Source organism: Pan troglodytes, chromosome 6, assembly GCF_028858775.2.
Source record: "Pan troglodytes isolate AG18354 chromosome 6, NHGRI_mPanTro3-v2.0_pri, whole genome shotgun sequence".
NCBI lineage: Eukaryota > Metazoa > Chordata > Mammalia > Primates > Hominidae > Pan > Pan troglodytes.
In genome coordinates this window covers 152727995-152754551 of record NC_072404.2, presented here as the reverse complement: position 1 = coordinate 152754551, position 26557 = coordinate 152727995, and the positions used below count along the sequence as shown (strand labels likewise).

Below are 26557 nucleotides of genomic sequence, written 5' to 3'. Positions count from 1 at the left end.
CCTAAACTAGAAATCTAAATGCCTGCCTCCCTATTTTTTAAATTCAATAATTTCTACCTCCCCATCTTCCAGAAAGGCTCTGGGTTTCAAAACTTGCTTTACCCCATGTTTCCTTCTGTCTACTGTTAACCTCTGTGAACTTCTGTTTCCCTAGTATAAACCCCACCCGTCAAAAGTGATAAACTCTTTCCCTTTCATTTACCAATCGCACATGTTCAGTTTAATGCCCATATAAGACAATAGATTTGAAAGTGTCTTGTAAACTCTAAAACACCAAATGTGAAAGGATCCTTACTAGCAAGTATCCTTGGGTAGTTCTGTTTCTGTGATTTTTGTTTTGTTTTGTTTTTTGTTTTTGTATTTCACAACTAGCGCTTGTGTCTATCTCTCTCTCTCTCTCTTTTTTTTTTTTTCTCACTATTTTTGTATAGGGTAAGACACCTCAAGAAAGAGCACAGCAGGCTGGGGACCCAGACTTGGCTGCTTACCTAGAAAGCCGTCAGAACTATAAGGTCATTGGCCATGAGGACCTGGAAACTGCTGTTTGACCCTGGTATTCGGGCAAAGAGGACATGAGCAAGCGTATCACATCTGCCCTCCCTGCAATTGGGCAGCTCCCCTGGAAGAAGCTGATGGAATTCATATATCTGTCTCTCTCCTGCAAGAATCTACCTGAGACCATGCCACTAGCTTTTAAGGGCTACCAAGATGTACAACAGAACATGATAGCCCATTGAGAAGGAGGCAGGATACCTGGAGATTTGTGGAATACAGTACGAGTTCCACAAAATTTGATCCTTATTGCTTCCAGCAAGTAGCATGAACTTCTGTGTTCACCTGTATAATTTATTTTAAAGATTCAAAGGATGTTCGTATAAATGGCACTGCTCCATCCTCCCCCTATGCATTGGTTTTTTTCCCTGTACCATACAATTCTACTGTAACTACCCATCAACTTAAAGAAAAATATTATCTCTTCTCTTTACATTCAGTCTTGGAAGACCACAAGATTGTCTGAAGGCCTTCTAAAACCTTCTGAATGTCCTGCAGAAATATAACTGTAAAACCACTTCCATTTCTAAGACTAAATATATCAAGACTATTTAGTGACTCTCTCTGCATGTCCCCCTCACCCGCCAACCCTCCGTTTCATTATATAGGAGCTGGGAAGTGCCACATGGATAATGTCAACTTGTGTGCTATATCTCTGAGGAATGGTGAGGTGGCATGGGAGATGTCTGTGCTTGGAGGTACCTCAGAGAGGTAACCCAGGGGTCAGCCCAGGCTGCTGGGCTGTAGCCAATAGCCATGCAGGACTGGTTCAGCTTGGGCTGTCTGTACAGCTCCGTACTGCCTATGTGTAGCCATCTTTGCCTTTTGCTGCAATAGAAGATGAGCAAAGGATTAAACAGAGGCCCACAGCTAGTTTGCAGAACCACTCAATTTTAAGTGCTGTTTAAATTGCAGAGCAAATAATCCTGTGTGGGAACTGTGGTTACAGGAAATGGAGCACTCTAACAATGTTTACTTCTAAACTTTGTTGAATGATAATAGAAAGCACCCTAATTGACTTGGAAAAAAAAAACAGCAAAAGCAAAAGTAGCAACATATGTCAACATATGTCACTGAAGTAGGAAACAGTCATTGGAATGTTGCACAGAGGCTAATAACTATAGACTGTTGGATACAGTGGTGAGAGGAGCCCCATTTTAGGTCTTTCTTTTAGGTTTTTGGTTTTCATTACTCCAAGTAATCCTTGACCCAAGAACAAAGGCTTGTTGTATGAGTTCCACTGCCAGATTTATGGGATGCCCGGATCATTCAGAAGGATGCTTCAACTATTATTTGTCAGGTCCAAAGGTCGTACTTGATAACCCCATTTTCTATGTATGGGGTAGTCTAATATATTATTTTATCTACTTTATTTTTCCCTTTTCAGAAAGTCCTTAGTGCAAACCACCATTGGAATCTAGCCAGAAATGTCTGTCAGATAGTTAGAATTGTAACATCTAAACCTGCCACGGATCGAATGGTATTTACAGGTACCTCTCTTAGGGACTCTGTGATCCCTAAAATATCAGAAGAAAATATCTGTCTTTCTGTCCAAATATCTACTTGACTTGGGGGTAAGTCAAAAATAAAAGTAGGTGTCCAAGGATTTTACTTTTGGCGAAATCTGACGTCTCCTGAGCTTATTTTCATTTTGTCCTTGGACATAGCATAGTGCTTCCCTAATGTTTCTACATATGACCATGAATGATAGTGTCTCTACATTTAATTTAAAAGTCTAATGGTGACATTTTGCTTATCTGAGTCACATTTCGGTAACATATCATCATTTTGAAAGTGCGGCTATGACGTGCTATATTAAACAGGAACAGCCTTTCAGTGGATGGGGATTTTATTACCACAGTCTTTCCATAGTCATTTCAAAATCAAATTGTTGGTGGGAGGATGGATTGGGTTGTGAGTAATCTACTTCCATATATCAGCCTCAGAAATGGAACTATCCTTTGGATATTACAGGAGACACTGCAGCAGATTGTTTCCAGAAGCTGGAAAAATATGCTCCAGGAGAATTTAATCACTGGGCTTTTGCTGGGGGATTTTTAGTTGGCGGGACTGTCAAGGAAATGTGATGACAGAAATATAATCCTTAACACAAACTGGAATCTGGCTTTGAATGGCATCTTCCATTCCCTGGATTGAGTCAAATGTTTGGCCAAGCAGTCAGTTATCTAGCTGTTACTGTTGGGATGAAGAACTCTGTTTTCATCAACTACCATCTCACATTTCTCTAAATACTTCCAAGTAGCCCAGAGAAAATTTAGGGTACAGGTGGCTATGGGCCAATTTCTAAATCGCTCCAATTGAAGACATAAATCTGTGTTATGAAAAATGATGAGTTGGTACTATAAGATTCCTGGTGCATTTGGAAATTGTTTCAAACCAAAAAAAAAAAAAAGGCATTAGAGTCCTGTGTTATTCATGGAGACCAATATTTGATATATCGCTTTGAAAAAAGCAAGTACCACTAGGACTTGGGATTTCCAAAATAAAGTGAGCAGAATAACCACATGTTTAATGGCTTCAACATTAAACCACCTCCTGTAGCATGTTTTAAAAATTGGTCCTGGGCTTTGGAAAGAGCTAAGGCCTTATGGTCTAGGAGTTTCCATCTCAGCTTAAGTATATTGTATCCCTACTATTAGGCCATCAGGAAAGCAAGTGATCTAGTCCTGGTCTGAAGAGCCACATAACTTTAACAGACATAAAAATATGTACCTATAGAAATATCATTTCTACAAAGCCTACTGAGACAGCACTGAAGAGGCAGCTAGCTTGGCTGACTCCTCTGTGTTTGTTTCTTTGTGTCATGGCACTGACTGCTTTGAGATTCCATTTTTAGATGTGGTTGATAGAGGAATGGAAAATGAAGAGTTATTAAAAGACAACATTCTGTAACCTGAAAGGTAGTCATTTTTGCAAGCTTATATTTTAATATTGTGCATTTAACAAAATAGAACACAGTTAAACTGTGCTTTATCATATTCAAGGACTTCATAAAGAATAAGAGAGAAGATTAGTAAGCCAAGAATGGAATAAATACCATGACTAGGAATTTTGCTTTCAGAGTTTGTTTCCTCTGTAGATGTGATAACCAAAAACCAGTGCAAGTTTTGAAACATAATTTAGCTGGCAAATGCACAGTGATGGAAATTAGTAATGACTGATGGAGAGCCCTACATACCTGTTGCTCCTTATCCTTTCAGAATGGCTGCTTTGGCAGATCTGCCTGTGCTGGGAGCTACTCAACATCACTTCATTTTCATCTGGACCTAGTGAGAGTCCCTTTGCCTAACGGATTTCTGAAATTTATTTATTTACTAGACCCCTTATAATATTCATGGCTTTAAAAAATGACACAGCATCTTTATTTTATTACATGTCAATTTTATTAATAATATTTAGGGTTTTTTTTAAATTATAAAAATGGCACATGCTTTTTATAAAATGTTTTAATACCACAGATGAGTATCACATCCACAGTCAAGGCATCCCTTTGTTCTGGTGTTGTGTCCCACTTCCCAAAAATAAATACGGTTAACACTGATGAACACTGTTGCTTGTATGTGATGTCAGAAATACTCCATCCATTCATGCACAAGTATGTATGTATATACGCATATACATTTACACACATATATAGACATTTATTTATATACACATGCAAGTATGTATACTATATTCATGTATATTGCATAGGTTTAGAAAAGAGCAAACATTTTAAAAGCATGCTGATCATTTGTATATGTCTAGTGAACACCAGTAGGCAAAGACAGGTTAAACAGAGAATTTCCATTTATTTTTTTGTTTCCACCATTGCTAGGCTTAGATCTGTCATGGCATTACTACAATTGCACTTGGCATTACTACAATTGCACTTGGCATTTTCTATTACCTGTGTCATAAAATTCATGACCAAGAGTTCCTGTAATTGTTTATGTTGCCTTCCATGAAGCATGAAACCTACCATAGCCCCAAGACTTATCTATGCTATGTTTGTATTTCAAGTAAAGGAGAGTTCTTTCCTCTGTGATGCTTACACCACTTTACAAGGCTGTTTATAACACTAACACTCAGTAGGTTGCCTAGTGATATTTAATTAGGGCAGGCTACTGCCGGGAAGGTGTAACTTCAGTGTAGTATGGGGTCTGAGCAGCTTGTCTTCCTTCCAGAAGGAGTAGCTAATGAAATCACTGAGAACAGCATGATATTTTATTCAATTATGCTATTTAAAAATGGGACTTTGTTAAAATGGCTCATCATAACCATCATATAAAACTACTAATTGCTCTATTTAAATGAATTATATTCATTTTAGGAAAAGAAGTAGAAAAACATCTAATAAATTAGCTTTCTGATTAATCTTTAACACTTATTTAATATAAAATGGCTTCTGCCTGCATCTTAATTGAACCACCTTTGAATCTCTCAACTCCTTTCACTCTGAATCTCATACTCAGCTGATTGGAAGTCCTACAGGCCCTTCTCTGCCAGGTCTGTCAGATCGACTTGGACCCTACCCTTTTCTGTGTCCCCAGTCATCCTTCATCTCTTGTCTCTCTAAGTTTTGGGCCATAGCAGCAGTCCTGTCCCTGAAGTTTCTGCCTACTACTGTCAATAATTTTGTCACACAGCTGCAAAAATCTTCCCCAGATATTATGCTCAAAATACATCAAAATGAAATTACCCTCTGGGACAAGTATACCTTTTACTCAAAGGACACATGGATGTCCACTGACCTTGATCATCTTATAGAATTATGGCAAGCATGATTCTGAAAATCTATCAGGTTTAGCAAATATCTGTCTTAGTCCCCTGAGGGTACACAATCACGGCTGCTGCTTCCTCATTCAACAATGTAAGCCACATGCCTCTTTGACGGCACCTGGAGGACTAGGTTATAGATTTTACACTGCTGAGGGCCATCTTTGGTTTTACACTGTCTCCTCACAGCTTAATGAGAAACCTGAAAATAAGAACCAAGAAAAGAGTCATGCCCTTGGACAACCTCCTCTCCCAGGACACTGAGATTTACTGACCAGGTCCCAGAAAGAAAGCAGAAAAATAATTCTTAGGCTCTTGTAGCATGGATTTTAAAATAGAAACATGAAAATTGAATGGTATCTTCATAATGCATAGACTCCAGAGTCTATTTACATATGTATTCAGTTATGCATGTAATCGTATGTCCATGAATCAATCATAAGTGCATGTATTTAATCATTATTTGAAAAATATTTGTCACTCTGAGGCAGGCATCATACTAAGGATATAACAATGAATGTAATAGACAAAACTCTTGATTTCATGAAGCTGGCATCTAGAAGAAAAGACAAATTCCAATGTGATAAGTGCAGTGCAGGAGAACCTCAGGGTGTCCAGCATGGGCTGGAAATTCAACCAAGGCTTTATTGTACCAGCCACTCATTAGCCAGCAATGTTTTAGTTGAATGAAAACCTAAGTAGGAAGAGAATAATATTTTGCATTTCCATTTTACTGGAGTCATAGTAGATTTCTAAAAATGTATCTGAAACTAAGATTTTAAAACAAGACTTAGAAACACTATTAAAATGAAAGCTAAGACTGATTTATTCTAGCTCTCAGGATAGAACTAGGAAAAATAAGCAGAGTTTTCAGTGGGTTTTGACTAAATATAAAGAAGATGAAGTATAAATAATATGTAATAGTGGAGTGGATATCACAGTTATAAACTTTCAGCCTCTGTTAGCTTTTAAACAGAGGATACCTGACCACTCTGAGGGGTGTTGTGATTAGGAATATGTGATTTGAGGGGGCTAAAATTAGATACTGTGATATTTCAAAAGATATTTTTTAATGGCTTTGTTGAATGGCAGGATTTTATTTTAAAAACTCATGAAAATCTTGATTTTTGATTTGTTAAACTTTGCTTTATAACTGAGAATTTTAAAAATATCTAGGGGAATGGCCGTTAGTTATCATTTAAAAAATTTTAAACTAAGCATGAATTTAAGAGCTAGTGAAAAGAAAACATACTAAAAGGTGTAATTTAATTAAAAATACTTCTGGAAGCTTATAAATTTTGATCAGTATTCTTAGTCATTGTCAAGTAAAATTCTATTAGAAATCTGTCTTACTGTCCATCCAATATAAAAAAGTGCTGTGGTTTGATATTCTAAGAGTTAAGTGTAATCTAGTATAACCACAGAAGAAAATTCTGCCTGTAAGGTATTTGGGAGCCAAGATGTACATGAAAGGCAATCATGGAAAACTCTTTGGCTTCTGCCACCAGCGTGGCAACCACAAGGGAGGTCCTACCCATGGAAATAAGAAAATAGTGATCCAAGTTTTCACCCAGCTTTTGAAATTTCAATATTTTGAGCCAAATGCCTTCTGAAATGGGAGGCTTTGATAGTGGGAAATACTGAAATTATCTTTTCCCTCAGACCTTTAGTGAAACACACATATAGTTTTCACTCTATGACAGTATAAACAACTCAAATCTATACTGTTTGTTAAGAACAGTTTCAAGAATTAAAAAGTGCTTTAGTGTTATGATGTATTGACATGTTTGAGCTTCAGTTGGGGTTCAAAACAACCCCAACGAGGTGAATAATGCATAGAATACATTTTAGATGAATGCACTGAATCTCAGAGCAGTGAATTCAGCCTGTGCAGATTCATATAGCAAATGATAGTGCTGCAGCCAGAACTGGGTCTTTAGAAATTACATATTAACATGTTTTCTAAGTAAGTCATTTTCCATCATTGCCTTCAAGGATGTTTTATATCAATTATTCAGATTTCCATAATATAGAAGATGCCTCCATGAAAAAAAAAATGTTTACCTAAGTTTCCACGGAAAGAATGAGTTAGAAATAAGGGAGAATGTGAAATCAAAAAGTCAGAGTTTTTGCTGTCGGAGAGAGGCTTGTCAGCTTGTACATAGTTCAAGCAAAGAAAAGTCTAATGTTTGCATACCAGGGTGGATTTCAAGAGAAGAAATTAACAGTGAGCGTTAATGGCTTCTTTAACTTATTTGTGATTCTCAGCATTTAAAAAATGTTAGTCCTGTTTTTCTTCCTTGGAAGTCACTATTAGGATGATATAATTTCTGAATGCTGCAACAAAAAATGTTAAAAATGGCCCTGACATCCAAGACTCTATTGCTCTAAGTTTATGGGTGGGTATGCAAGCTAAGTGTTATGATAATACATAGTCATATACATAGAGGTTTAATACACCTATGGGAAATTCCGGCATATTTGAAGTAGAGAAAAACAAACAGGCTTGAAATGTCCTTCAGTTCAGAATCTCATACTTTACAAGGGACATTTATGGGCAGATTGGTGAATATGTAGAAGGAGGATGTTTGATCTGGAAAGAAGACAAAATTGGATTAGGAATAAGAATATGTAGAGGAGTTAGGTTAAGTAGGACTGTTAGTTTCAAATTCTGCAGGGAAGATGATTTGTAGAATAAAATAAGGAAAGAAAAGAGCAATAACACATGAAAAGGAGTTAGCTTTATTACTTATAAGGATTTATTTTTCCTAAACATTGCATCCAGAAAAACAGTTTGGGCTTTCTGAAAAACAGTGAAGTTGTTATCACTGTTTCTTCTAGTAGTTAAGTGAAGATTGAACAACTAACTCAGAGATCAAAGGCATATCTTTAATTGTGAGAGATCTTGGACTAGAAAAACTCTGTGAGATTTTCTTGGTTTAAATGTCTATAATTTTAGACTGGAACAGAACTCAATTTGAGCCTATTTTTTTTCCCCAGGTTCCTGCCAACTAGATAGCAATGAAGGCATTTTTTAAAAAAGCTTCCATCATTGCAAATATATCCCAAATCATTTAGCAGCAGGGATTTCATGACCCTAAAAAGTTGCCTTGCTTACACAAACACACCTATGCTTTAGTAGAAACATATCTTTTTTAGGAGATTTGGGAATTGGCTAGCATTTTTGCCAATTGTTAGCCAATTTAGGAGATTTGGGAATTGGCTAGCAATTTTGTTAGCCAATTCCCAAATCTCCTAAAAAAGATATGTTTCTACTAAAGCAAAAAGGTCACAGATTCAGGAGTCAAAGTGAAAACAAAGGATTTAGTGTTCTTTCCCCTACTTACTACCCATTTGTTGTTTGGGATGTAGAATCAGGACTGGAGAAGAGGGTGGGAAATTCTATATCCTCTGCTAATACAGAGGCATGGAGGCACTTTCTATAACTTTTTGTCATGAAACAAGACTTAACCCCATATCAGTAGACTAATGTTTCTGTCATATTTCTGTCTAGGTGGATTACAGTTTTAATTGCCCATCATCCCTTAATTCTGTAATACAGCTTGAGTTCCTAGATTTCAGGTTGACTGGGTGAGGGAGGAAGTCACTTGAGGTAATTTTAAGAAATGAATCCATATCCAGAGTCTTGCAGAAAAGACCTGCTTCTACTCCACCTTCTTTCTTGTTCTACTTCTTGCCTCTGGTTTGGGGGCATAAAAGAGGGGCAGAGTTATGAGGAAAGGAAAAAAGATTCTCAAAAGTAGTACAATAAGAAGACTCTAGTAGTAACACAAATTCTCATGGTAATCTCAAACAACTGATAGTGTTAGCAGATACTGAAAATCAAACTCAGGAAACATACAGAAAGATTAAATTTGTTCAAAGTGGCTTCAAGGGGTATTAGTTGTGAAAATTTCAGTTTATGCAGCATAGAAGAATTAGATTGTGTGTGGAACTTGGGGGAAGTAGGGTCAGCTAATAGAAGAACTTTTTAATGGAGCTTTCCAAAGGACGAGGTGGTTTTTGGAAGGAGTTTGTCCAACCTCTTATAATACATTATGCCTGTCCACAAACTTGTTCTGGTCCCTGATAAAGTTTGAAAAAAATAAGGAATATTTAGGGTTTTTTTCCCACAAATCTAAATATATTCACTTAAAAATTCAGAGACTGTGACCTTGTTATTTTGGGTTTAAATATACATTTTCGTCTTAAAAATGATAGATATATGTTTACAAATTGTCTTTACTCTTCACTTATAAAACACACACATACAGATAGGATAGTCCTGTCAGTTTACCCTATTTTTTGTTTCAAATTTATAGGTAATTTCAAATTTATAGGTGTTGGTGAGATTTATCACTTTTAAGATACCATCTAGCCTTGATATTTATTGTACCTTCTATATGCAACCAAATGGCTCCTGATCTCCTGATCTTCTGGAGATCAAAGAATTTTTATTCGCCACTCTCCCCACCCATCATTGGTTGGATTGAGACTCTAATTACATACAAGCATAATTTCCAATGCAAGTAGAACTTTGATGCTCTCCCTGACTTACCGATTATAAGTTGGGAAAGTTTGGATTCTTGCCATCCTGGGGAAGGAGATTTAGAACTCTTATAGACAAAATATTCTAACACAACAGAATATTTTGCAAAACACATCTTTGAAAAGTCAGGGGCCAAAATAGTCTCAGCAAAGGTTAGCTTGGCTGTTTTTTAAAATTACCAATAGTTAAGTGGGCAACCATGAATCTGAATATTATACAGACCACCACTGACTGAAACTGAGGAAAACCATTCTTGTGAAAAACTAAGGAATAGAGGACAATCTCGGTTCTAAAAGAATGAATATATTTGATTTAATTTGATTTCTGAGTGGGAAAACGTTCCCAGGCATCCAGGGTACCCTTGGCTGTGGGTATTCCACTCGCAAAGGCTACATCTGTATGAAGAGTTGCAGTCACATTATAAAGGGCTTTTTCATGATTTCTGATTCTGCCCTATCACATCCCAGAGCCATGCTTTTGCAAAGCTGCCAGCTGGCAGGTGGAATCCATAAACAAGTAGCAGCTGTGGCAGTAGAAAGATTAAAGTTTTATTTCCAGGTAAAGGAGGATTCAGATAATACGAAGTGGAGGGAGGGTGGGTGGGGGGGTGGGGGTGGGATGGGAAAGGGAAGAATGAAGTTTTTTGTAACAAAGTCATAAAGTATTTTTCCCTAATTTTCTTGCATTTCCTATTTATATAAAGTATCTTGATCACTGTGTTGCTCTACAGAGATTTTCAATGGAGTTAATTTGGGAGACTGAACTAATCTCTGAAAAAGAAATTGACTAGTTACAGTTACTTTTTGGACACTTTTTCTGTATTGTGAATTGTGTGGAAATGTACAGAATAAAAATGAAGAAATGTAGTTCATTTGTTTATTTTTTTCTGGATCCTATAAGTAGTTGGTGTGAATGCTATTTTTAACTATAGTTAAGTTAGACTTTCAAAATCAGGAGGTAAAGAAAGAGTTGACTATTAGAGCAGGCAGAGACTAAATGGGGTCCCTGATAAGGTAGGAATTTAAAAAAAAATTAAGACTTCTGCTTCCAAAATGGACTAACAGGCCAGATTCGCCCTCCCACCAGATTTTTTTTAAAAAAAACCTAAAACATGTATATATAAAACAATGATTGTTAAGACACAGGACCTTGGCGGGGGCAAAAAAGGCAGTGATTCCTGAGAGATGGAAAGCAAATGATACAAGCCCTTTAATCTTTTCATTTTATAGACTTCAGAGAGTTTCCAGATAGTGATACAGGGAGTGCTAATTTAGGAATTCCTAAGAAGTTCCTGAGTTGAGACAGAGCTGAAAGTTTGGGAAATAGAGGCAGCTAGAGCTTACAAGAGATGAGTATCACAGAGGGGAGAACCATACAGAAAAGTAGTCCCACCAATCTGCAGCTACTTCCTCTTAAGTAGTCAATAAAGTACTGAGCAGTTTACGTATGTGAAGAAACTACTTGAGACTGGAGAAAGAGCCATCCAAAATGATCTAAGGGACAGTGTCCAGTGCTCACAAAGGACTGAGAATCGTGCCTGTTACCACTCATCACACTGAAAAACCTCATAATTCGTGAGGCACTGAATTGGGTCTTGACTCACCTATGAGGAGTAATTAACCATAGACTAAATGTTGCCCTAAGACTGCCTAATCATAAAAGCAAGAGCTGAAAAGACAAAATTGTTTCCAAATAATTGAACCTTATCTCTAAACAAAGCCCAAGGATATAGAGGAATATAAATTCACCTAGCATGCAAAAAGAAACATTCACAACATTTGACATCCGATGTACAGGCATGCAAAGAAGCAGGAAAATATGACAAAAGGAAAAAATTAGCCATCTGAAACTAACCCAGAATTGACATAGATGTTAGCATTTCCAAAATATTCAAATAGTTATTTATATTCCAGATGTTCAAAGAGTTAAAGACATGAAAAATATAAAAGAGACCCAAATGAAATTTCTAGACATAATTACATTATCTGAGATTTAAAATACGCTGCTAAAGATTAAGAGCAGATTTGGACGCTACAGAAGAAAAGATCAGTAAACAAAGATGTACCAATAGAAAATATCCAAAATGAAACATGGGAAAGGAAAGGGTTTCTAACTGTGAAAAAAATGCATTAGTAGAATGCGGGACAACTTCAATTATTTTAATATACAAGTGATGAGAGTCCTAAAAGGAAAGAAGAGAGAGGGAGGATATAAAAACAATTCGAAAAAATAATTTCTAGGAATTTTAGCACTTTTACTTTTAAAAAAAAAACTATACAAATTCAATAAGCTTAACAAACTCAAAACACAAGAAACATGAAGAAAACTAGATAAAAATACCCTGTAATCGGCCAAAACCACTGCAAAAAAAAATCTTATTAAAAACCAGAGAAAAAAACACATGAATAAAAATAAGAATACCAGTAGATTCCTTATCACAAATAATGAAAGCAAAAAGAAAACGGAGCACATCTTTAAGGTACTAAAAGAAAAAAATGCTATAAATCTATAATTCTTTAGCAACAAAACTATCTATAAAAATAAATGGGAAATAAAAACCTTTACAGATATATAAAAGCTGAAAGAGTTTAGCCAGGTGCGGTGGCAGGCGCAGACCTGAACTATAGACCTGAACTATAAGAAATGTTAATGAAAGTCCTTCAGACAGAAGAAAACTGTTACCATATGAAAACACATATCTACATAAAGGAATGAGGAGCAATGAACATTATAAGTATTTGAATAAATATATACATATATTTTCTTATTGTTATATTTTTAATAAATGACTTTTAAAACAAAATATTGATGATATGTGGAATTTTAAAGTAAAATATATGACAATAGTAGCATAAAAGAATGGAGGGGAGAAATAGAAGTATGTAACTGTAAGATTCTTATACTATTCATGAAGTGGCATAATATTACTTGAAGGTAGACCATGATAAGTTGAAGATACATCCTATAGCTCTGCAAGTGGAGAAGCTGAGAGGTCCCATTGATTAAGGGACAGTTCCCAAGAAAAATCCAGCCATCAGTGCAAAGGTTGTTAAAAAAAACACTGACTGATGGAATGTGTCTTCATGGAAAATGGCCAAGTGGAATCCTCCAGGGTTTCATTTCTCTACTGAAACAACCTGTAACCTGGGGGACAAATGACAAGAATCAGCTATTCCAGAACTCTGGGACCTAATCAGACACAGCAACTGGGGGAGTGATTGAGGAAGAGAGAGCCTATTGAAATTTGGGATATGCAGGAACCTCTTTCAGACCACAGGCTGATTGCAGAGACAAAGGACAATGGGACTTCAGTTACCACACCCTAAGAAATATAGACTTTGCAAAAATAGTTTGGAAAGTTCATCATACAAACAGATTAATACAGCTTGCAACAAGCAAAAAAATAGCTTCTGAGGATGAGGAAAATCTGATTTCCAGAGTTACCACTTTACATTACTGAAAATGTCCAGTTTGCAACAACAATAAAATCGAAAAGCATAAAAAGAAACAAACTTTCACTTCTTCACTTAATTAGCCTTAAAAAGAAGAGAAAATGATAAATTTTAAAAAATAAGAAAATGTGGATTATTCACAGGGAAAAAAAGAATTTGACACTATCCCTGAGGAAGTTCAGATATTAAAATTTATTAGTGATAGATGTCAGCTGTCTTAAATATGCTCAATGACTAAAGAAAACCATCAACAAAAGAAGTAAAGGAAATTGTCAGAACAATGTATGAACAATTAGGGAATGTCAATAAAGAAAAATAAATTTTAAAAAGGAACCAAGTAGAAATTCTGAAGCAGAAAAGCACAATAGCTGAAATGAAAATTTCACTAGAGGGGTGCAATGGAAGATTTTGGCAGGAAGGCAGAGGAAATAATCAGAAAACTTGAAGATGAGACAATGGAAGTTATCCAGTCTGAGCAGCAGAAAGAGAAAAATGAACAAAATCTGAGGAACCAGTGAGACGGCATCAAACTTACCAAAATTTGCATCATGGGAGTCCCAGAAGGAGAATAGAGGGAGAGAAAAGAGGAGAAAAATATATTTGAAGATGTAATGGCTCAAAACTCCTCAAATTTGATGAAAGACATGGACATATACATCAAAATAACTCAACAAACATCAAGCAAGATGGACTCAAAGAGATTGACACCAAGACATATTGTAGTCAAATTATGTAGACAGTCTTGAAAACAACAACAACAAAAATGACTTTTCATGTACAAAGGATCTTTAATGAGATTAACAGCTGATTTCTCATCAGAAATCATGGAGTCCAGAAGGCAGCAGGATGATAAAGTGCTGGGGAAACAACAACCAAAAGCCTGTCAACCAAGAAATTTATATCTGGCAAAATTACTGTATCCTTTAAGAATGAGGGAGATATTAAGACAGTACCAGATGCACAAAAGCTAAGAGGTTTTGTTACCAGTACACTTACCCTACAAGAAATCCTAAAGGCAGTCCTGCAGGCTGAAATTCAAGAACAACCAACAGTAATTCAAAGCTTTATGAAGAAACAAAGAACACTAGTAAAAGTAAATACATAGATAAGTACAAAAGCTAATATCATTGTACTTTGGGTTTATAACTCCTCTTTTTTTTCCTGTATGATTTAAAAGGCAAATGCATAAAACAATAATTATGAATCTGTAATGACCACACAATGTACAAATATGTAATATGTGACAATAACAATATAAAGGGAGAAGGACACAGATGATAGAAGTACAGTGTTTGAATACTATTGAAATTAAGTTGTTATTACTCATTATGTTAATTTTGATAGTTTCATGGGTTATAAATATATACAAACTAATTAATTTTACCCTTTATTATGTGCAGATTTTTTGAATGTCGATTATACCTCCACAAACTGGTTTTAAAAAAATCAATAGACTTTGTATTAAAATACGATAAATTTATTGTCATTACCCACATTAGAGATGGCTTTGGTTTATGAAACAGAAACATCTTTTCTTGATAAGTTTGTAAACCACAGTCTGCCTTAACAGCAATCCTAGAACAGGTTTTCAACCCTCATACAAGCAAGCAGCAAAGTTCAAATAAAGAATAAGTGTTATCCCTCATCAAACCATAATGCAGCTCAGATTTGAGAAGAACACCTGGCCATCACATTTCTAAACTTAAATACCAGAAAATAAATATAACTGTCCGTTTATTAAGAGTGCAGAGAAGTTTGGGATCTGTTTCTTCATTTAAAAATAACTCATGCAAAGTTTAATTCTAGGATCAAAATCAAAGGACAAAATCATCTTTAAAAAACTCTTATGAGAAGAAGAATGTTTCTCTTTAAATGGATCTTCATATAGTTAATGATTTTTCTTGGATTACAGCAAAATTCATGCTTCGTGAGATTTTCCTTTGTATCCATATGGTCAGGATTTGAAATCAGTGATGCACTATTATCCTCAAAAATCATACAGAAAGTCTGATTCAGATATCTTTAAGGATTCTGTTAGGGAAATGACTTGAGAATGTAAAATTTGCAATAAATTACCTCTCCCAAAATGCAGACCCAAACTCCAGATTGTGGGTGCTTAGAGAAAGAACAGTAATTTTAGGGCCCCCACCTAAAATTAAAAAGTGTATGTCCTTAGCTAAAGTTTCTAAAGCTTCCAAAAGGAAGTAAAAATTATTTAGGTAGAATAATGACTTTTCTCATATTTTCTTCTCAAGAATATTTAGATCACATTTTTACAAAGTCTTGAGCTTTTTAAGTTGCAAGGGAATAAAGAATAGATCAGCAAAATCAAATGTGTATTTATATAGTGTATGTGTGCACATACACATTTATATATTATTTTTGTTCATGTATCTATAAGTATATACCCATATGGGCGCATACGTACATGCACTCGCACACACACACACGCGCGCACGCACACACACACACACACACAGAGAAATGCAACCAAATATGAAAGGTCATCAACTGTACTCAGTGCTACTGGATCTCTCCATGAAACCTGACTGCCCAACAGTTACTGAAGGGCTATGGAAACTTGAAGCTTGAAGAATTTTTCTCTTTCAAATGTCAGAGTCATATTAGGATTTAAATTTTAAACTGGTTTATTTTAGGTTAATGTAGCCCAGTCTTTTAGAGACGGGAATCATCCAGAAACTTCCATTTAGCAGAATGTGATTAAGCCACCCAGGCATTCCCTAGGTCAGAGATTTTAAAATGAGTTCCTGGGACCAGCAGTATCAGCATCTTCTGGGAATTATTAGAAATGTAGATTCTCTGGTCCTATTCTAGACCTGCTGAATTGGATACTCTGGAAGTGAGCCCCAGCAATCTGTGTTGCAACAAGTCTTCCAGGTGATTCTGAGGCACTCTGAAGTTTGAGAACCACTGCCCTAAAACAAAGAAATGCAAATGAAATGGTTCAGTAGACCATTTAAAAGTGTTAGCCTACTTCTAGTAAAAAAAAATCTGATTTTAAGATCAGTATAATTCAAAATATTGTTAGTAAAGACTCAGAAAAAAAAAAGAGGGAAGAGAAACCTATGAATGAAGCCTTGCACATATTCACTTCTCCCTACTTTGATATTATGTGATGCCGGCTTACTCCTGTTTGTTTCTTCATTATTTAATTCCTTTTGTGCTACTTCATTTACAGTCCTACAATCTGCAAGCACTCACAGACTTTTACTTATTAAGCAGTCATTACAATTTCTGCGTCACATTTCCTCCCGACTCTCTGTTCACAGAAGCAATCACTACAAAGGCTTTATGTGAATCTTACTCTTAGAGTTAAAAAAAAGTAGGGCTGGGCGCAGTGGCTCACACCTGTAATCCCAGTACTTTGGGAGGCCAAGGCGGGTGGATCACCTGGGGTCAGGAGTTGGAGAGCAGCCTGGCCAACATGATGAAAACCTGTCTCTACTAAAAATACAAAAATTAGCCGGGCGTGGTGGTGGGCGCCTGTAATCCCAGCTACTCGGGAGGCTTAGGCAGGAGAATCACTTGAACCCAGGTGGCGTAGGTTGCAGTGAGCCAAGTTTGTGCCACTGCCCTCCAGCCTGGGCAACAACAGTGAAACTCCATCAAAAAAAAAAAAAAAATTAAAGAAAGTGACAACATGTAGAACTTTTAATATTGCTGCCAAATAGATTAAAATTTTACAACCGTAACAAATAATATAATGAATAGAAACTGTGCAGAAGGGAGAAGAGAAAATGAGGAAATGCTGAGTTGAAAATCAAGAACATGAAATTTCATTAGCATGGCATGTTAATAATATATGCTGCAGAGCTAAGTAGTATGCTAAGATTGCATCTTTTTTTCTGAAATATTTAAAGGCCATGACCCCAATGCAAAGGACATGCAATGTTCCTATCTTCCAGGTCAAATAATTTCTCTTAGATTTTTTAATTGCTCTAAGTTATACCACATTTTAGTTTGCTTTATATTTGAACTCTTTGATAATGTTTTTATGACTTTTTTCCTCTGGGTGTTTGTTATTGTCTCTTTGTTCTTGTTAAATGATAAAAAACACATATATGCAAACATTTTTTTCAACATGCAACTAATATCATTTAGCTTCCTGTTTATTTTTGGAGTTGATTCCATTCTTTCTTCTGAAAGCACTGGCTTGTTCTAATTTTGATGAATTGTTTCATAGACTTGCTGTATACTTATCACCCTAGGATTTTCTTATCACTTCTTGACTCACATATTTCTTAGCTTCTTGATTTGCTGGAGTATAGCCATAAATTACTTCTTAAAACTAGGCACTAGGGAAATAAATTTTCTGAGTTCTTACATGTCTGAAAATGTCTATTTTGTCCTTAGAGTTTGTCTGGTTTCAACATCATTTTTATTAGCAATCCAGAGAATTTTAATGAAGGAAAAGAGGGCCCATGTGCTTTGTGAAAAGTAGAAGTTAACTCACAAATATAATGGATTAAAATCAAAGAGCCACACGTTACGAAGCAAAATGTTTATAAAAATCAGTTGAACAACTTCACTTTACAGAGGAGAAGACTGTGATTTAAAAAGATTAAAACATTTCCCAAGACTACTCAGCCAGCTAGTGATAGGGGGACTTTACCAAAGCCCAGGGACTCCTCATCTGCAACTTGTATCATAATGCCATTTTCAAATGCTTTGCAAAGCCCAGGGACTCCTCATCTGCAACTTGTATCATAATGCCATGTTCAAATGCTTTGGATTCCACCCAAAGGCACTATTAAGATAAATGAAAGAGATATTTCTGGTAAAAGAGAATACACTGAGCCAGAGGAGACCTGAATTCCAATCCCAGCTCTGCTTCTGAGAAGCTGGACGTGTTGCTTCCTTTGCTTGGACCCAAATTGCCTTATGTGCACAATAAGAATGTAAGATTAATTGTCTCAGGAACTCTCCCTTCTCTCAAGTGGTGGAATTCTTTGAAGGGGATCTTTTAATAGACGACTCACTATGAAGAAGGGAAAAGCTTCAAAATTATCTATATTCAAGGACCTCACATTGGAAATCTCCACTAATACCACCCCTCAAAGTGTATTGTTTGGATGATATTTTTCATAGCATTCATAATTGGTTGGTATTACAAAATGCAAAATTAAAAAATAATATATCCACAGTCTACAAGGGTTAAAGCCCATAGCCCTTGTAGACTGCAATCTCCTTGAGAATTGTTTTGTGTGTGCTCATTTTCAGAGATCACCAGAGTCAGCCCCATGTTGCTAGTTCGTTGATTCTATAGGCAATTACTTCAAAGGCTTAAAAATAATGAGCTCAGTTACATACAGATGGAAAGGACCAGAATTTACACGGAACACAGATGCTTAATAACTGTTACATGTTACAACTACATTGAGGATATGATAATGATAGGAGGAAAGGAGTTTCCCCTTCTCTGATCAGTCTAATTAGATAGCGGGGTTTCTTTTCTGCTTGGCATTTTCTGAATCAGTTTGGACAGACCTACACTGCTATTACAAACTGGGTGACCTTGGTCTTGAAACATTCTTTTTCTTTCTGAGCTTCAGTTTCCTCATCTGGAATATAGAAAACAATAATACCAACCAAATGAAGTTGTTGTGGACATGAAATGAAATATTAGCCGGAAAAATACTGAGAACAATGCTGAGCTCATAGTAAATGTCTGATAAATTGTAGCTGTGGAAATATGCTGGAGATGACTACATTGTTGAAAGCCTTATGATATTTCTAGAGCACTGTTCTTTATGCTGTGGAAGCGGACGGGTGAAAGAAGAGGAGCCTGAATGCTTTTGTCTTGGATGTCTTAGTCAGTTTACCTATTCTTTTTATTCTGACTATGAAATCCTAACCTACAGTTTGCCTCAGTCCTTTCTTTCCCCTCTATCTTGTAAAAATGCCTTCAAAATGAAAGATGTATAGATTTTGACAGTAATAAATAAGGTACAATCCTGAAAACTTACAGTGAGAGAAAATGTGGAATAAATATAACCAAAAGTTTGAAATGAAAATAGGAGAAAAAAATGTCAGCTTGTCCTAAACCTAGTTTCATATTATGTCAGTCTGTGGACTTCATTGCTTTAAAAAGAAACCACTGTGCTGTCTCTTTCAAAATGCAGGGACACACATCCCATATTGACTATTTAGTTTTCAAGTCTCTGAATAGCTTTCTTATTCTAAATTTGCCTGTTTTAAAACTATCTTCATTCTTCTGAGAATCATCAGATTTCTAAACTCAGATGGCCTAGAGCCAAACTTTTGAAGATTGTTTTATAACATTAAAGCCTCTGACAATATTCAAGTTGTAGTGATATTCTGTAGGTACTCCAGATATCCCATAGGGCTCAGTTTCAGTTCCTGTCTTGTCACAGTACTGGAAACCTATCTTTACATTTCCTCTATCCATAACTTTTCATCTCAGCTCTGGAATTGCATTTGGCCCATCTCATCTGAATTTAGTTTCCTTGTACTTCCACAGAAAGAAAAATGCCTCCTTAGCGCCAAGCTGAAGTTTTAAATGAGGACTATAATATATTTACATCCATTGTCACTGATGATGGGTATGAAATACAGGCTCTTATGGCAGTTTTCAATTACCTGTACAGAAAAATCAATGGCAGCAGCTTGTGCTGGCTCAGTGAGCTGTTGGCTGACTGTAGGGAGAGGTTTCAGCTGTTCTGTCTGCCAATGACAACATCATTCCTCCAACAGAGGCCATTAAGAGTGAGATTCTCAACTCCTTTGGCAGTTGCCCCTGTTAAAAAGTACACACTTAATCGCCAAATGTGAAATGATTGTTTAGGACGTCAAGAGAATGCTTATACTGAAAGAATGAAATCTTCTAACCATAAACCAAACTCAACTCATATCTTTCATTCTATTTATCTTGTATAAAAAGAAGTAGGGAGTAGAGGTTGAATGGACAATACTAAATTTCATCAGAGTGTTCCACAGTAGTGCTAGTCATTTGATTTAAGAAGTCCACTCAAGAAAAATTGATTTCTCAGAGATTTATTAGCTCTGTTGTAATTTTTTATTTTCAAAGGACTAAACAGGCTGTAGTTGCCTGGGTCATAAGCTGGTTTAGTGTACTCAGTGATATAAATTGTTTGAACTAGAAACCCCAAACAGGTGTCTCTGGTTGACTCTTATTTTATGCCTCCAGTGAATTCTGCCCCTTGATATTAATGTCCTGTATAGTCCCCTCACACTGACTTTGGTTTGTCCCTTTTGCTAGTTACTGGGGCCTGTCCTTTGGGTATGCGCCTTCTTATAACCCAGCACCATGATGAGAAAGCCCAAGCTAGCCACAAGGGGAGTCATGCAGGAAAAGATGCCCAGCCAGCCCGCATCTGTTTCAGCCATTCTAGTGATGGCATCTTCAGATAGGTGGTTGAAGAAGCCATCTTGAATATCCCAGTCCTAGCATGTAGCAGAGTAGAACTGCCCTGACAAGCCCTGTCCGAACTGCAGAATCATGAACAAATAAATACCGAATTATAAAGCCACCAAGTTTTTGGTGATTTATAATAGCAATAGATAATTGAATCAGATTCTCAATGTCTGCAAAGAGACAGCCCAATAGACTTGACTACTTGTGATCCCTTCGTTTATGTCAGTCAATTCATTCTGCATTGCGAAAGTCCCCATTTTGAAAATTAAAAGACCAAAAACAAACAAAAGAGAAAAACTAGAGTCCAGAAAAGTTAAGCTAGAAATAGAATTTAAGTCTAATCATTCCTGCCAGTATCTGCTTTATTTTGACTCTAGCGGTCTCTAACACTTTCATGGAAGTAGATCATGATGAACAACATCTGGAACATAGTAAATGCTAAGTTAGTATGAATTAATTTATTATCATTATTGTACTTTTTCTTCTAATGTTCATCTAAAGCCATCAGATCCATGATTATATCCACATCAGAGCATATAGTATATGCTGATAATAAGGTCTTTGAGAGGAAAAGGGTGAGGGGAAGGACTGAAAATATATCAGTAGGATAATGGCTCCATCTACTTTCTCTCCTCATCGAAGCAACAACTGTATCAGTAGCTTCTCCCTAAAACAGAGTATTTCATCTGAATATTCTCTGATTCAAGGGTTCTGCTTCAAGTCTTGATGATGACTTAGGGAGCTGCAGTCTCATTTTTTTCAGAGCACTTAGATTCCAGCTTATGTTTTTTCTTCTCCCTTTATCTTTCTCTCTCCTCTACCCTCCTTTCTTCCCTGTTTATCTTCCTTCCTTCCTCACTCCTTCATTCTGTTTTGATAGAAAATCAATCACTTAATGACTTGAAGGAGTTTCAGGCTCCTAATGGAGAGCTACTTTAGACTCTTGGGAAGGAGGGACCACAGGGGTTATTTGTGAGTTTCTAAATCCCAGGTATGTCAGCCTGAAAGACCTCTAACTGTGGGGGGTCAAAAAAATCACAAATTTGAGGTTAAAGTACTAAAAGTTATTTTATATTCTATGTCCTTTCTTGTGATATAGCTTTGAGGTTAAAAAAACAGTTTATGACATATTTTATCAAATTTACTATTAACGTAGCTAACCAGTAATATTCTAGTTACTGAAGTCATCATTATCCAAATCCCTGTAGTTGAAAAGATGCATAAAATCAAGAATCAAAAGTTGCCATGACCTAGCACCATTCACTTTTGAGCATATGGCTAATAAAATTAGTTTCCTTTCAAAGAGCCTTCTATTCCTGGCACAAATACCCATCATCAACCAATCAAGATCTTATTGATCAGTCTCTAGCTAATTTTTTGAATGCTCTAATGCCCTAACAACCCAATATAATACAAGAAAAGTCAGCTATAGAGACAAATCATGGACTTTTAAAAAGATAGAGGACAATGATGGGTAGTCTCTGGATATGAGAATAATCTGAATAGCAAAGAATTGAGGAAATTTTGAAAAATTAATGAGTTATATATAATTAGAAATATAACCATGCTGCAGAATTAAAATGTGAAATGAGGCATATTGTCTTATATAATTTTGTTGGATAAACAGAAATGCAAATGTAAAAAATAATGCTTGATTTATTCTTTGTGTTAATAATCAATGTTTATTTGTAGTTAAAATCTAAATTTGATAAATAATATAAAATATTTTAGTTTTGTTCCTCAATATAGAAATCCTCAACTTACAATGAAATTTTGGCCCCTTATATATGCAGATATTTTATAGGTTCCAATTATTCTCAGATAATGACACCGTCCTGTTTATACTAATGGTATGACATTTAAAATTCAACTTGCGATACAAAGAACAGAAAAAGATGACCACTTATTGAGTGTCTTTTATATTTTGTGATGTGCACTAACTATATATTACACGTATTTTCTCATTATTAATCTTCACAATGACCTTCCATGGTAAGAAGCTATCAAAAACTCCACTCTATAGATGAAGACACCAAGACTTAAAATTTAAGTAGCTTGTATAAAGTCAAATAGTTATGGTGTGAAAGAGAAGGAATTATGTTTGTAAGTTGCTTATTAATGGTGTTCAAGAAGGACCAAGTAAATAACCCACCACCTTACTGCTCAATTTCTCTGCCAGTTGAGAAATTAAAAATGAATGAATGAATAAATGAATAAAAATAAAACAAGACAAAGCAAATAAGAACCCAAAATATTACCTTTATTACTGATAAATCTTATGTTGGAAATTGTGGTGCCTATTGTGGAGACTTCTAGAATGATGCAGTCCACAGGATGACATTACATGTGGTTCACTAAATCTCCTCAACTGATATGATTTGGCTGTGTCTCCATCCTAATCTCACCTTGGATTGTAGTTCTCATAATCCCCACATGTCGTGGGAGGGACCTGGTGTGAGGTAAGGGAATCATGGGGGCGGTTACCCCAATGATGTTCTTGTGATAGTGAGTAAGTTCTCATGAGATCTGATGGTTTTAAAAGGGGCTTTTCCCCTTTTGCTCAGCAGGTCTCCTTCCTGCCACCTAGTGAAGAAGTTGCCTTTCTTCCCTTTGCCTTCCAGCATGATTGTAAAGCTTCCTGAGGCCTCCCCAGCCACGCTGAACTGTGAGTCAATTAAACCTCATTATAAATTATCCAGTCTCAAGTATGTCTTTATTAACAGCATGAGAAATGACTAATACACCAACCTTGAAGTCCAAAAGAAATGTGAATTAGTACAATTGGGGTTTTAAAAATTCATCAACAAGAGCTATAGCATTGGCTGTTCAGGAAAATGAAGCTTTTAAAACATACATCCCATCTTAATAACATTTCATCACACACAGCTCACGTGCCATTATCAGAGATAAAACGTGGCTGAATGAGACATTGATATGATTTATTGGGAATACATCTTGTGCTCTTAGTAAGTTCCTCTTCTAAACATTATGATGAAAAAGTACTTGAAATAGTATATTTCTCACCTACTAATTTTACCTTATTGAGCCAAAGAAATGAAAACGTTGTTATCTAAAACAGTGATCCCTAACTGTTTGGGCACCAGAGACTGGTGCCGTGGAGAACAATTTTTCCATGGACTGGCGAGGTGCAGGGGATGGTTTTGGGATGAAACTGTTCCACCTCAGATCATCAGGCATTAGATTCTCATAAGGAGTGCACAACCTAGATCCCTTGCATGTGCAGTTCAAAAAAGGGTTTGCATTCCTATGAGAATGGAATGCCACCGCTGATCTTACAGGAGGCAGAGCTCAGGCAGTAATCTCGCTAGCTGCTCACCTCCTGCTCTGCGGCCTGATTCCTAACAGGCCATGGACCAGTACCCAGGCCATCTATGGCCCAGGGCTTGGGGATCCCTGATCAGAATACATAGTCAAGTTCAGTGTACATGAATTAGTGATCAATAGATCTTGAGAAGAAATTCTGAATTTATATGGGAACATCAACCCAAAAACTCTAAAGGAAGAGACTGCAATAGAAAATAAAATGGAAAGAATAGGACTGTTTTAAGAATGTCAGCACAGGCAGAAGCAATGAAGTGATCTGATGAAAATGAATAGTAAAATAACAACTTTTCCATCACGGCAGCTTTTTATTAAAAAATGAAATTGCTGAAACTCAATACAGAGGAAGTACTGAAATTCAGCATTAAGTAAAAAAACCAAAAAACAAAAGTTGGTACCAAAGACTGTTTGGTTTTTTGGGAAGAGATCATCATGTAATTACAATTTGTTCGTCCTATTAAAGGCAGGAAAATCTGTATGTGCCATGCAATCACTGTAGCAGATGTGTTCGTTGGCTGCCCCAAAGCCTTGGCTTCTCTAGCCCCATTTCATTTGCCTGGCTCTCATTACAGAGACTGAAAAAATTTCTATCTTCAGTTTATTCAACTTTCCTTCCGGGTCAGGTCACATATGGAAAGAGGGTCTCCTAGGAGCTTTTGGGAGGATTTCTCCTTTTTCCATTAGAAAGAGGTACCCAAGAAGGAGCACTCTTTATACTATCTCCTGAGATGCAGCCATCATGAAACCATAAGGAACAGAACAGCAAGGAACCGACACCAAATAGGCTGTGAAATCTTTGAGACACTGAACCAATGCCACGACCACTTATTTCCAAAGTCTTGCTATATGAGGCACCATTGTTAACTAGGTTTTTCTTTGATTTGAAGCTGAAAGCATTTCTAACTATTTCTAAAAGTGGAGGTCACATTTTAAAATGAAACTTATCATCTGAATTCCTTCATGACTTTTTTCTGTTTCGAAAGGCAAATAAACATGATGATTTATTTCCCACAGATGAAAATGTTATATGATGTGGCAAACATGTAATAAAAAAATTGGGAAGATAACTAAAAAGAACTGGAGTACATTCTGGGTCTATCTATCTGGGTCTATCGGGCTCAAACTCCAGCTTGACTGTTTCTAGCTGTTTGACCTCATCTGAAAGTTAGTAATAATCAGAGTCATTTACATCATAGGATTATTGTGAGAATTACATGTGATATTTTTAAATTGCTAACCCCCATGCCTGGGAGATTACAATGATTGTACCCCGTTGTTATTATATACCTTGAATTAATTGCAAAATAAATGTTCAATTTTTATAGTCATTTTCTTTATGTCAAATTGTATTTTTTTCCAGTTTTCTAGGAAGCCTTTATTTGCTTCTTAAATGTACTAATTTTCTCTTTCTTGACAAAACTCCCATTAGTGCCACATTTTTTTCTGAGTAGTTTTCAAATGCTTTAGAAGCAATCATTGCAGTCTTTTTACCTCTCTCTCACTCACCTACTTAGGATGAGACCAAATTAGTATAAGGGAAGTGGAGAGAAGGGTCCATGATGGGGGTATAAATTAGCTGGAGGCAGGTATCCAGCCCTACATATGTAAAAACAATTCCAGAGAAATTTCAAGTAGCTAGGTAGGGGAGATTTCAGTGGGGGTGTGAAAATGGAGCAGAAGTTAGGGCACCATTGATCTTCCCACACATATAAACACAGGGCCAAAACAAAACAAAACAAAAAACAGCACTGAAAAGAAACTGACAGAAGTATGTAAAACAAATAACAGTAACTTCCCCTCTCCACAAAAAAAAAAACAAAAAAACAAAAAAACGGATTTTTGAGAAACTGAGATTGCTGGCCTTCGGCAATAGAAAAAATCTGCTTGCATGCTAACTAAATATTCATTAGGAAGATTATTAAAATGGTTTAGAGAAGGGCATGTACAGTGTGAGTGGTAAGAGTGGAGAGTGACTGGGGTGGGAACAAGGATTAGTTAAGCTATCAACTTCATCACTTAAGTAAAGAAGATTTTTTGGTTAACAAAGACATGGCTTCCCTTTTCTCTAGTACACTTTGATGTAAGAGACCACCAAAATTTGGTTACTTCTCAGAGTGGGGGAGAAATGAAAGAATTAGCCATTAGCAAAGTTTCTCTTTTTCACTTTGGATATAGAATAGACACATCAAAAGACACCCCATTTAATATGGCAAACTCTAGTTTGGAAAGATTTTTATTATGGAGTTTGGAGCTTCTAGTATAAATTAATTTAAAGAGGCATTATAAATGGGCTGATTAAATAAATTGGTTCATAGTTTTGGATTATTCATTGAAAACACACATAAAAGTTGAATATAAAATTGTCAATATGTGTCATGGTATATACTTCTAAATTTTTCTTAAATACTACATTCTCAACTTGGATCTCACGCAAACATCTGAACTCAACATTTCTGAAAGTAGACT

At 36.1% G+C, this 26557-nt stretch overlaps 1 protein-coding gene across 29 annotated transcripts in view; it reads left to right on the top strand.

Moving 5' to 3' along the window:
• The window catches only part of DGKI (diacylglycerol kinase iota), a 496276-nt gene that overhangs the window by 459881 nt on the left and 9838 nt on the right, over positions 1-26557 (top strand). For 19 of the 29 annotated variants that reach the window (XR_010159015.1, XR_010159014.1, XR_010159012.1 and 16 more), the window contains one exon: positions 432-2175. Coding sequence is in view for 25 of the 29 variants with exons in the window: in XM_063815630.1 (XP_063671700.1) it covers positions 432-548 (117 nt within the window). In the remaining 4 variants the exon portion in view is untranslated. Of the gene's footprint in view, positions 1-431; positions 9301-23313; positions 23501-26557 lie in introns of those variants that run through there. The other 10 variants (XM_016958209.4, XM_054655222.2, XM_016958204.4 and 7 more) reach the window with 4 other exon arrangements.